Consider the following 13,992-nt stretch of genomic DNA (forward strand, 5'->3'; position numbering starts at 1 on the left):
AAGTCATCTAAGCTGTTTATACCATTGAGTCGTTCTCCATGAACACTGCCATGAAGAGTGCCTGCCGAGCTGACACACCACTCCTATCCCCTTCATCAGTTCCCATCTGGAGGAAACTCCCAGTTTTCAGGCAAAGCTGTGAGTTTCTTTAGAAAAAATAAGTTGTTTTGAACTTGGTCTTTCAACTCCACTTCCAAACCCCATCCAGTTAAACATGTATAATGTCATAATGTTGCCTATGACTAGAGAGTGTCTGTGATGAATGAGGCAGTCCACAGCAGAAATAGAAGAACTTAGTCCACAAGGCAAGCCCATTACCATGATCAACACAGATACACATTAGCAACCGTGACGGCACACTATTAAATACAATTGAGAAACTACGCAGCAAATGGTGTTCCTATTCCTACAGGTATGACTTGTAAGTTATCAAGGATTGCCCCCCCAACACACACACACCTATCATCAGCCCCCACCACTCCCACACGCATCCTCTCACTCACTCACTCACACACACACACACACACACACACACACACACACACACACACACACACACACACACACACACGGAAACAATTTGCCTTGGTCCACTGTGACAAGAGATACATGTAGGCTTTTTTCCCTTGCTTTTTAATATAGCTTTGGAGGTGGTCCCATTAAATCCTATATCGCTATAAACATAACTTTGGCCCAATATCATAGGAGTAGCCTCCCTTTAATCCACTGTGTATTAATGTTTCTACGTGTACAGATTGGCCTAACGATGCTGTGTTGCCATAGTAACCGTCTCCTCTCATGTCTGCATCTGTCTCTCTCAGCTGGTACCCATGATGCTGACTGTAGTGTAACTGAACTTGGACATGGAGGCTCCCATCGGCGTGACATCCTCCTCGTTGTCTCGTTGCCCGCAGCGGCGGCAAGGCGCGGCGCAGCACGAGAAAGTGGCGAGCAGCGCTTTGCGGAAGCGTGTGTTCATGAAGCAGTAAATGATGGGGTTGACGCAGGCGGAAGTGTAGCTCAACAAGTGGATGAAAGAGATGGGCGTGCCTGAGAGGGCGTGCATGGCGGAGAGGTCATCGAAGGCCTTCCAGGTGTTGACGCAGTACAGAGGCATCCAGCAGAGGAAGAAGAGAACGACGATCACCACCAGCATGCGGATCACTCGCTTCTTGGCCTCCAGCTTGGCTTCGGAGGTGTTGCTGCGTGGCCGCTCCACCTTGGGCCGAGCCCCAACAGAGGCGGTCATGGCGGACATCTCCATGGAGTGGGGCCGTTGCTGGCCCACGTGAACGTAGCAGCCATCTCCGTCATCGCTGCCGCTAGACGTGGTGGAGGTCAGGCCGTTCTTCAGTCCTGTGTATGGAGAAGCAGATGGAGGCAGGAGTTCACGGTGAGGTCATTTGTCGCTTTCTAAAATCATGAGGTAAACGATTCAGAGAAAACAGCGCCGATGGCACACACACACACTGACTGACTGACTGACTGACTGACTGACTGACTCTCACACACACACACACACACACACACACAGGGTCCCAGCTGTGAATGTACAGTACTGTATTTTCCTCTTCGCCCTGGTTTTTTCTGAGAATTGAAAACAGTTGAGCTCTCACAGGAAATTGATTTTGAGTGAATCGAAGCTCTTAAAAGGCAGCTGCTCATTTTAATGGGCGGAGCAGTGACTCAGCTAAACAGTCTGTTATTCAAAGTCAGCTGTGTTTTTAAAAGCTTTTCCACAAATGAGAGGAGAGTGAGACTGAATAAAGCAATAGACCAAGCACAAATAAACATTATGATATTATTATTATTATTATTATTATTATTATTATTATTATTATTATTATTATTATTATTATTATTATCATCATTGAATGATACCATTATTTAATTTGTAATCAATTATTTGTTAATTAGCCTATTGCAGGCAGCCCCTTTTTTATTTCTGTGTGGTGCTGATGGACAGCTCCTCTCATCATTAATATAAAAAGTAATCTGTTTACAGTCGGATGTGGGCCACGGATATTTTTGAGATTTTCAAGAGGGCCATGAGCCTGAAAAGGTTTGGAACTGCTGGCGTAGAGGATATCCGAATCAGAATCAGCTTTGATTGGCTCAAGTATGTAGACATACAAGGAATTTGACTCCGGTTTACATTGCTGTATACTCACACAGAAAAAGGTATGCATACAAGCTAAAACAATCAAGGACACTGTTGACAGAGCTACATTTAAACAAATTAACTGCTATTTACAATAATAAGTGTGATCTAAAGTGTCTGTTATAAATATGTACAGTATATAAGAAAGAAAAATCTATGTATGTAAACCACACTGGATTGTAAACAAGTCAAATATAGTTATATATAACACAGTATAACATAGGGTTAGGGTTGTGTGTGTGTGTGTGTGTGTGTGTGTGTGTGTGTGTGTGTGTGTGTGTGTGTGTGTGTGTGTGTGTGTGTGTGTGTGTGTGTGTGTGTGCGTGTGCATGCGTGTGTTGGGGGTAATTGTGTACATGAGGTAGGTGTTACAGTTTGCTGCCCCCATCTTTCTAGACCAGCCAGATGGCGATGTCCAGACCCACAGCTGCCAGCCAATTCCATCCTCTAATCCTGAACATCAGCAAACTTACTCCATGCTGCTATAGCATCCGGACACATTCTCACATGCCCACAAAAGCGTATGATACACTTAACCTGCACACATTACAATGATTGTAGTGTCAATAATCTATGTGACTGTAATGAAAATAATAATAATAATAATTAATTTGAAGTTCATAAAAACTGTCAGCTGCCTGGATGTAAATTCTGTCATGAGAGCCTGGCTGGTTGGTCTCAGGTACCGTAGTGGTGCGCTGACAGACTGAGAGAAACAATGTTGCATCGCAATGAAAACACATTAAAATACATTAATTAAGAGCTTGATTTGCTATAGAGTCACTTCTACACGGTATCTAAATCACGTATTACTTAATTATTATGAATACTATTAACCCATTGATACCTGATGCACCATTTGTATCCCTTTAAGACTGCGAACCGCGTGCAAATGCTGCATCAGGTATCAATGGGTTAATAAAGCCTATTGGCAGACTACCTTACTAATATTGAGTTGTTCCCCCTTTTACAAAATCCAAGTCTCATTTGCCTCAAGCTTAAAAATTGTTCTTTACCCGTCCCTTCTTTGACTGAAATCATTAGATGAAATCAATAAGGGATCACGGCTCTCACCTGGATTGACCTGGCCGGTCTACTAGTGAGATCGAGTTTAATATTTTCCCCGTGTTTTTCACAATCAGTGTGCATGTCCTCACCAGTTGAATCTTTCTTCAGGGCCACCTCAAACTGGATGCCTCTGTAAAGTTCCCTGGAGATGAGTCCGTACGCCACAATCATCACCACCCCCGGGATCACAAACAGCACCAGGAGCAGCAGAATGTACCTTGGAGAGATGCATAAGAGAGGCAACTTGTTCAATATTCCAACATACCAAAGCCTGTACCATCCTAATTCCAAAACAAGATCTGCTGAAGTTGTTGTCTGATGTTTTGCCCAGTGGACAGGAGCTGACAGCTGCTCAAAAAGGCTACAGGTCCAAACATGGAAGTAAATGAGCGCGCTGCATACCTCGTGGTAAGGTACACAGACTACTGTCTCTCTCTCACACAGACGCAGTTCATCTAAAGTTTATTCGATTCCAAACATCATAATGTCCAGAAGCTATAAGTGCAGGACAGTAAGAAAATATTTACTGGGTGTTACCCTGGTTCACCTACAGTAGGTCACCTAGTTTACACATGACTTGGCTTATCTGATTGTAATTGCAAGATCAGTTTAAACATAGTTGGATGATTTAAAGGTATACGATGCAACTATTTAATTAAATACATAAAATATCTAATAAAATCTATGTAGTAAATTTTCCGTCTAAATTCTCACCCAATAGAATTGTGTGGTGGTGTGTTTATGAGCAGAGACGGTGCCCCCTGTGTCTATTTTTGTGGTTCGACATTGTTTTGCTGTGTTCCCTGTTTGTGTGGTCGAGCGAGCCTGTATTTATGTGGAGAAAGCAAGGGCGGGAAAACCGTTGAAACGCAGGGATTAAAAGTTGTTTTTTCTGATAGTTTCACAGCAGTTATGTTATAAAAGCACAAATAAACACACGTACCTCGAAACCATATGGAGATATAAGCACCAAACAGCTCACAAAATGCTCTGGGAAGGTGCCACACTTCCTAGCGCAGACTCCGCTGTGGTAAGCTGATCCCTCTGAGGCTATTTTAGCGATGCTATTGGCTGAGCTGCTCTGAACTGAGCAATTTTATTGGCTGGGCGCCACACGTCCCCCATCTCTAAAATTCAATATACATTCAAACAAAATATGATACTCATCTTCCCCACAATTGTCACTACAAAGGTTCCCGGATCCTCATAATTCTATGCAGTCCTTTATATCTTCCAACGACCTTGGGGATTCTGGTGTTATTAACCCTGAAGTTATAGATTGTCTATTGGTTTACATAATGTACAATAGATACTTTTCCAGTTTGAGCTCTTGTTTGAATTCTACATAAACATCACATGATGACGTGCGCCTGAGCTCACTGAACTGAACTTCTGAACTGCTTGTTGTCCTTCAATGAAGGAGTTCACCAAGCACCTCATCCTTTCAGCGGATCTAAGTATCAACATTCTAACGGTAGTGTCTGTCATGTCGCGCACAGTAGTAAAACTGTGTTTACGAATGCTTTGGGTTGTCAAACAGACCGATAAAACACTCACCAGGTCTGCTCTGCCTTGGCACGGGGCCACTCGTGGCGGCACTGGTGTGCGGTGCCGTTGTCAAGCCGCTGGTAAGAGTTTAAGTGGCTGACTATTGGATACGGGATCATGATGACAAAGGCCAACACCCATGTGACGGCAATCACCCGATAGGCATGGGACCGGGTCTGCCACGCCCGTGACTTCAGAGGGTTACAGATGGCGCTGTAGCGCTCAATCGCTATGGCAACCAGGCTAAACGTGGAGATGCTCACTGATATGCCTGTATGAGAAGAAAACAGGGGTGATTAAAGAATGATTAAACATAGGCGGTGCTCTGTTATCACATATCTAATGCTCCTGAATGCAAGAGCTCACTAACAAATAATAATAATAATAATAATAATAATAATAATAATAATAATAATAATAATAATAATAATAATAATAATAATAATAAACATAATAAAATAACAACACATGTCTATCTGCAACTTACAGTGGCAGCAATCTTCAGTTGGTGCTCGCAGCCGAAAGGTGTGCCAGCACGCATCTTGTGGCAGCAAATAACTCAACTTTGTTACTCCTACTATAAGGGGAATTGCTTTGTTTAGAGGAACTAATGGTACCTACTGTATTGTGTTTATTTTAAGAGGTTGAATTGGTTTAAGTTATGATACGATAAGTTAAGTTAGGTTTCTGTGTTATCTTTGCTTAATCTATGAATATGGATCTTGTGCTGTGTTATGTAATGTATGAATGTATGTATGTATGATGTATTGTTGTAGCCTATGTACCGTGTTGTACTTTCTGCAAAGCAAATTGCCCCTCGGGGACATTCAAGTTTTTGGAATCTTGAATCTTGAATCTGCTACGGACCTGTCAGCGACCTGTCATGGCCCAGGCGCCAGTTGAAGATCGCTGCATCTGTAATATTGGCAAACAAAATGTGTCTCTCCGTGCCTAAAACCCTCTGTTAGGCGGGAATGTCCTGCATGGAGGCGAGGACAAGGATATGATTATCGGGGAGGAAATGATGTTGGCCCGGACCACTGATGTGATCTCCCCTCTCCCTCATGACAGGGACAAAACAGGGGAAATTACTCTTTACCTGTCTGATCCACAACCTCTGCTTGAATAGAATACAAACACAGCCTGTGTGTGTGTGTGTGTGTGTGTGTGTGTGTGTGTGTGTGTGTGTGTGTTTGTGTGTAAGAGAGATAGGGAAAGAAGGAGAGAGGCAGTAAAGAGGCAGAGCTAGTGGACGAATATTGGTGCGTGTGTGTGTGTGTGTGTGTGTGTGTGTGTGTGTGTGTGTGTGTGTGTGTGGGTGCATGTGTCCATGTGTCCGTGTGTGTGTGTGTGTGTGTGTGTGTGTGTGTGTGTCTGTGTGTGTGTGTTTGTTTGTAAGGGAGCGGGAGAGAGCGCCAGGGCCCCAGTGATGCGATGTACCGTCTGGACCTAAGGGAGCAGCTGGAGAGCACGGCCAGCTGAAAACAAAAACAATAAGCCAACAAAAAGTCTCGCTCCCCCATAGGACTGCCCACTTTCCCACTGTGCATCCTAATGATGGCTCTCCCCCTCTCCTGCACAGGCCTGTGGATTCATGGCTCTCCCCCTCTCCTGCACAGGCCTGTGGATTCGTTTGACTTAATACAGCCATTCTCTTCAATAGACACTTGTCACAGGGGCCATTTTGTGTGGAAAAGGCAGGGTAAACACAGATGCAAGCAAAACACGAATGAGGGTTTCAAGCTTCCATGATTGGAATTTGGAAACCCTAATTAGTGTTTTGCTTGCACCTGTGTTTATTCTTCCTTTTTGACACAAAATGGCCCCCGTGAAAAGGGTCCATTCTCTGACAACAGGTGCCGTCTCTCTCTTTGTCTTCATTCTGGCTGGATTCCCTGTACGATTTTCCTGATTTCGTTAAAATCTTTTCATTTCTCGGTCTCTCAACATTCACTTCATATTAGCCACTTACTATTCTCTCTGACTCCAGCGATTCCCTAACCGATTTACTTCTCCATTTTCATGCACGCCACGTTTTCAATTTTATTCCATGCCATCGCTTCACCAATTATGGCAGGATTTCATTTTCAAGTGCAGGGGAGCATGAAGATCTTTCATGAGACCATGGATTACTTGAAGATCTAGGGATCTGTGGGTTTTCTTTTACTCTTTCTTTCCTTAATTGGATGTCTCCCACATTATTTTATGAAGAGTTTCGCACAAAATGTGAGATTTGAAAAAGTGATAATTTGAAAAAGTGACACTTGCTCTTAGAAATAATCGATGACACAAAATCAACACAAATTTGGGTACTTTTTAAAGGAACAGTTAACCCCAAAATGAAAAGCCCCGAGATACCAAGTTGACCCTCTTGCAGTGCACCGTAACACGGGCGTTACGTTTCTGATTTTTTGCTGTTCATCTGTCATTAACGTGATGAATTAGGTGGTTAATTCTGAAAAATGCTGTTCATGCTACATACGAAATTAATCGTCTGAATCTTGTGCATCGAACCATGTCTTCCTTTTTTCGGATCAGATCAACACAGCGGAAGTTATAGCCGTCTTTGTACAAAGACAAAGACAACATTTCAGATTATTTGGCTTTTTCAAATGGCTTTTTCAAATGGCTTTTTGGAAATCCGCCTAGGTATCTCCCTACAAAAACCACTGACACGTTTTGGTATTTTTTCATCTTCTTTGAGTTGGGATGTGGTAAGGCCTGTGGCTATGTCTCAATTGGGTTTCTAGCCATAAATACAACAACCACAGGTAACTGTTTACACTCTAAAAGTGTTTTTTATTCTAGGCGAGAATCAACCACTGTGTTTGAGCTGGTGTTACTCAGGGTCAGTAACACATAGAGTCATTCTGACACTTGGAACAGAAACGTCAAGGTCTTACCTTTCAGAAAAGGTCAGGCAGTTGTCTGTAACCCTAGCGGTTCAGCCACAGTAAGCATTTTAGTTTGGGTATGTCGTTTTCACCATTTTCTTCAGAAATAGGTGGCTTTAGAAGATATTATGGTAACACTTTACAATAACGTACAATACTATAGTAGTTACTAGTAAACTAACCATTAACTAATAGCCAGTTAATGAGTAGCTAATGAAAAATTTGGCATTAGTCAATCACTAGTTAATCATAGTTAATGAGTAGGTAGTCATTAGTTAATGATTAGTATCTAATTTCCTGAGTAGAGTAGTTAATCATTACCTAATGATTACTAAATGTCAGCTCGTGAATAGAGTAGTTAATCATTACTTAATGATTCCAAAATGTCAGTGCGTGAATGTATTAGTTAATCATTAGTTCATCATTAGTTAAGGTCACATTGTGAGTATAGTAGTTAATCATTAGTTCATGATTAGTTGTTAGTTCCTTAGTAGAGTAATTACTCATTAGTTAATGGTTAGTCAATGGTCAGTTTGGGAGTATATAGTTAATTGTTAGTTATTCATTACTTAATTACTTAATTATTACCTGTCCATTAGTTACTCTTTTTGTGTACCCTATTGTAAAGTGGTGCATCATACTCAGTAGTTTATGAATACTGAATCATTACTTAATTATTATCTGTCTATTAGTTAGTCTTTTTGTGTACCCTATTGTAAAGTGGTGCATCATACTCAGTAGTTTATGAATACTGAATCATTACTTAATTATTACCTGTCCATTAGTTACTCTTTTCGTGTACCCTATTGTAAAGTGGTGCATCATACTCTGTAGTTTATGAGTACTGAATCATTACCTGTCCATTTGTTACTCTTTTCGCACCCTAATATAAAGTGAAAGATATCCTTATCAAATAAACACTCTCTCCAGGTGAGATTTGAACACTGAACCCCAAGATTGTTAAATTGTAAGTCTGGTTCTCTACCATCTGAGCTAACCAGCCTGTTATTTGGTAGAGCCATACTATAGGTCTGTAGAGTCAGAGACTAAGTATTATGTCCTATCCACATACTACTTTCTGTTCAAGTACTTATAGTTTTTAAGATATATTCCACCCAAATACTACCTTCTCTCCAAATACTTATAGTTTTAAAGGTATATTCCATCCAAATACTACTTCATGTCCAAGTACTTAGGTATGTTTCAGCCAAATACTACTTATGTCTAAGTACTTGTAAGTACTTGGACAGAAAGTAGTATTTGGGTGGAATATACCTTTAAACTATAATACTTGGTCTCAGGCTCTACATTCGATAGTATGGCTCTAACAAGCAACAGGCTACTTAGCTCAGATGGTAGATAACCAGACTTACAATTTAACAATCTTGGGGTTCAGGGTTCGAATCTCACCTGGAGGGAGTGTTTATTTGATAAGGATATCTTTCACTTTATATTAGGGTGCAAAAAGAGTAACAAATGGACAGGTAATGATTCAGTACTCATAAACTACAGAGTATGCACCACTTTACAATAGGGTACACAAAAAGAGTAACTAATGGACAGGTAATAATTAAGTAATGATTCAGTATTCATAAACTACTGAGTATGATGCACCACTTTACAATAGGGTACACAAAAAGACTAACTAATAGACAGATAATAATTAAGTAATGATTCAGTATTCATAAACTACTGAGTATGATGCACCACTTTACAATAGGGTACACAAAAAGAGTAACTAATGGACAGGTAATAATTAAGTAATTAAGTAATGAATAACTAACAATTAACTATATACTCCCAAACTGACCATTGACTAACCATTAACTAATGAGTAATTACTCTACTAAGGAACTAACAACTAATCATGAACTAATGATTAACTACTATACTCACAATGTGACCTTAACTAATGATGAACTAATGATTAACTAATACATTCACGCACTGACATTTTGGAATCATTAAGTAATGATTAACTACTCTATTCACAAGCTGACATTTAGTAATCATTAGGTAATGATTAACTACTCTACTCAGGAAATTAGATACTAATCATTAACTAATGACTACCTACTCATTAACTATGATTAACTAGTGATTGACTAATGCCAAATTTTTCATTAGCTACTCATTAACTGGCTATTAGTTAATGGTTAGTTTACTAGTAACTACTATAGTATTTGTGTACGTTATTGTAAAGTGTTACCGATATGATTTACACCCTGTTTTTAGCTGAAATCTTCACTGTAGCCGTGAAGATTTTTTAAATGGTGGTGGGGGAGCTGTAGCCGGCTACAGTGAAGCTTTCAGCTAAAATGAGGTTAAATAACATCTTTTCAAGTCAACTTGGCATCTCGGGGCTTCTGGAGACTTGGATTAGAGCATCATGGGATATAACTCATAGATTTTCCCTTTCTTTAATTTGCTGAGCGTAAAATCCGAATCCATGAGGTAGGACACATCTTCCCCCCCTTCCCCTCTCTCACCCATGAGGTAGGACACTATCTTGCACATGGCAGCTCCGAAGATGAAGTCCTTGAGGATGGTGGGGATGAGGGTGAAGGGCATGCAGAAAACGGCCATCATCATGTCGCTGACGGCCAGTGACAGCAGGAAGGAGTTGGTGACGGTGCGCATGCGCTTGTTGACTGTCAGGACCACGATGATCAGCAGGTTGCCAAAGACACTCAGTAAGAAGATGAGCGAGTAGAGGAGGAGGAGCAGGATCCAGAGCGTAGGCTCCTCAGCTGGTACAGGACAAGACAGGACAGGGGGGAGACAGGGTTTGTACGGGGGTGGCAGAGGCAAGGAAAAACATTAATAGGGAGATAAGGGTAGTGACAATATATATTGGGAAGGACACATCCCCCCAATCTTCAATCCTAATACAATGTGTCCCCCCCCAATAAATTAATAGAAACAAGGCCAGGTCGAAACCTGGCATAGGGCCGGTGTGCTCAGTAAAGTGCAGAACTCTGCCAAGGTGTATTGAGTCATTTGGGCGCCGCGCAAATTTTTTTTGGTCCTTGAAACCAGATTAGAGGACCATTTACATTAAGATTAGACTGTTTTTCAGTCTTAACCATCAATTTGCTGAGTGAGTGGCACTGCTCTTGCCCAGATGTAGCTATATAAGTAAAACACTAATATTTTCTGACTCACCTCCACCACCACCTGCTGATGTCTATATTATTTAACCATCTCATTCTCTTTAACAGTCCAACATAAAATCTATCAAATAAAATTAAAGCAAGAGCTTGTCCTCAAATAAAATGTATATAGTGCAATTCAAAATAAAATAGTAGAATAAATTAAATTCAAGTCACTTTCAGGAGGAATACCAAAAACCTTGTGCAATGTCAACTGAGTTTAGCAGCAGTCCAACATAAAATCATCATCTTACAGTACAATGGTGTGCAATTTTCAGTAACAGTGCTCTTAATTTTGGAGAAAGACAAAATGCTCCATTTAAGATGGTCACACACTGGACTGTACACACATCATTTAGACACAAGACTGTCAGTAGCATCCACACCCAACATGGGTCCATGTGAAAGCGAATGCCCACTGGAATCGACTGGAATGAGGCACGCGACCTGTTTGGAAGAGTGTGCTGACGTCAAATGATGCTCCGCTGATGGGTAATGTGGCTAATATGTTAGCGGCTAACTGTTACTTGTCGTTACTTTACATGGCAGTAAAACGCCACCGACTGACCAAATTGATTTAACTTTTAACCATTTCGATTTCCACTTTCCATACGGACCCCCAGCATTGGTTAGTTTATAACGTGACTATATTTATAATGTGTATAACGTGCTCCAGCTTCCGGTTTATACTATCAGTCTGAATACAGCCAGGGGTTGGAGCTATTGCGCAACACCGCAAACCGGTCGGAGTACGTTATAAACGTTATAAATTGTCACGACGTTAACAACTAACCAATGCTGGCGGTCCGTATGGAAAGTGGAAATCGAAATCGTTAAAAGTTAAATCAATTTGGTCATTCAGTTGCATTTTACTGCCACGTAAAGTAACGACAAGTAACAGTTAGCCGCTAACACGAGCTACACTATTTTTGTTTTGTGACGATTGGGGCGCATCGAGGCACGTAGCGTGCGTCGACGTCATCGATTACGTCGACTTGCCGGGACAGCCCTAGTCCAAGGAGCAAACTATTATTCACATTCACAGCTGCTTTACATTAGGACAAAAAAGACGATACATGTCAACTCCTCAAAAATCGAATCAATAAATTCCTAGTCGGATCGAGAGAGGCACCAGACGGTGAAATGTCCGACGACCGGCTCTTGTGGAACTCTCTGACTAGCCACAATATTAGCCAGAGGTGCATTACCGCCACCTACCGGACTGGAAAGTGGGAAGACATGACAACGCCTGAATCCGTGCTAAAATGGTCTGGGCGACTGAGTGGAATGTAAGGGCCCTGCTGTGCATGCACACCGGCCCCAAAAATAAAATAAAAAATACTGTAAATAAACGTAAAATGTGCTATGCTACAACAGGCAGCCATGCACCTGCATTTCCGTCGGAATATGAAATAATCATTAGCAAATGCAATCATAATCATAACAAAATGTAAGGAATTACATATTTGTTACTGACAGCTTTACTGCTAAGAGGTTAACATCCTAGCATGTTACTGTGCAGGTTAAGAGGTTAACACCAACATGTTACTGTGCTAGTCTGTGCAGGTTAAGAGGTTAACACCAGGGGGCGCTCGTGAGCAGCAACATGTAGACACGTATGTGACTTGAGCTCTGCATGAAAAGAACAATTTCGTTAAATTCCAGCCTCTAAACCAACTTCTCGACTGCCTAAATAACATCCTAGCCTATCGCGGCATAACGCAATCCATTTCTGGCTGTTTTATCAAACAACAACCAACGCGGGTGTCGATGAGAAGAAGGACGCGGCGGCAAGCTAACCTAGCCTCTGAACAAAAAGCGCCTGCAGGAAGCATGTCGGAGGAAGCCGTCGCTACCATAATGGAGGCTATCAAAGCCTCAGAACAACGGGTTACGACCAAAATAGAAAGCTCTGTTTCTGATCTATCGACGGACCTGCATGCGAAAATTGAGAGCCTCTCAGATGAGCTGCGAAAAGAAATAACCAAGGTCCGCTCTGAAGCGCAAGTGGCTCTGGTTAGCACAAACAAGGAAATCAAGCTACAAGCTACGTCGATACGGCACCTGGAGGAGGGTGCTAACCACTACTCTGACCGGATTATGGAGCTAGAAACCCAGGTGAAGTCGCTAACCTCCCAAACTGAGCAACTAGCAACCAAAGCAGACGATCTGGAGTCCAGGCAACGCAGAGACAACTGCCGGATAATCGGGGTGGAAGAATCCTTTGGAGATACTCGTATGGAGGTGCCGGTGGCTAAGCTACTACAAGATGCGTTGGGCCTCGACTACGCTCCCACGCTGGACCGGGCCCACAGAAGCCTAATGCCCAAACCGAAAGAGGGGGACCCCCCGAGACCGGTCGTGGTTAAATTTCATTATTTCCAGGAGAAGATAGACGTTCTGAGGAAGGCATCAAACAAGCGCCCCATTCATCACAACAACAAACAGATCTTCATCTACCCGGATTTCACGATCGCAGTGAGGAAACGTCGAGCAGCTTTCAAGGAGGCACGGGAGTTGCTAAGCAGATGCCCAAACACCAGGTTCGGCCTCCTTTTTCCTGCTACACTGAAGATTACAGCCCCGAATGGAGACCAGAGATCATTCGACAATCCGGTGGAGGCAAAGGAATACATAGTAAGGCATTTACAAACGAGGGACCAAGGCTAACGCTAATGTTATTGCTAAGCAAAGGGCAGCACGCAGACCGACCCTAATTTCATTAGCCTGCTAAAAACATAAGTCTAAGATTGTCATTGGCCACCACTATTCAATAAGGTGTTAAAATATATGGGACAGAGGTGTAACGTTAAACGGTCCGTGTCGCGGTTGTGTTTTTTGTTTTTGTTTTGTTCTATCTCCGTTGGCAACGGACATTACTGCCACAGTGGTCTACAAAGAGTTTACACTGACAAGAGGAGGCGATGCTTTCACTGACAAGAGGAGGCAGGCCGCCATCTTGGCCTGACGGAGCCTCCCTCTGATTGGCCTTTACCGATTTGTCCCACTCAAGATAGCGGTGCGGATGTCAAATAGCAATTGACTGTGCCTCAGATACTTTGTGACATGGCAACACGGACTTCTATTTTATTTTATATTCTCCCAATGCCATTACCAGTCCCGACTGCCAATAGTGGTAGGTGCAGAAGAGGAAGGAAAAAGAGAAGGA

At 42.1% G+C, this 13,992-nt stretch overlaps 1 protein-coding gene across 1 annotated transcript in view; it reads right to left on the minus strand.

Moving 5' to 3' along the window:
* Positions 1–817: 817 nt before the first annotated feature.
* The window catches only part of LOC310777880 (cholecystokinin receptor-like), a gene marked incomplete at both ends in the record, with an annotated part of 55,967 nt that continues 42,792 nt past the window's right edge, over positions 818–13,992 (minus strand). The window contains 4 exons of the mRNA XM_083638227.1: positions 818–1,356; positions 3,319–3,446; positions 4,787–5,048; positions 10,161–10,421. Coding sequence (XP_083494353.1) covers positions 818–1,356; positions 3,319–3,446; positions 4,787–5,048; positions 10,161–10,421 — 1,190 coding nt within the window. The remainder of the gene's footprint in view (positions 1,357–3,318; positions 3,447–4,786; positions 5,049–10,160; positions 10,422–13,992) is intronic.

The sequence above is a fragment of the Poromitra crassiceps genome (assembly GCF_964638095.1).
Source record: "Poromitra crassiceps genome assembly, chromosome: 6".
NCBI classification, from domain to species: Eukaryota; Metazoa; Chordata; class Actinopteri; order Beryciformes; family Melamphaidae; genus Poromitra; species Poromitra crassiceps.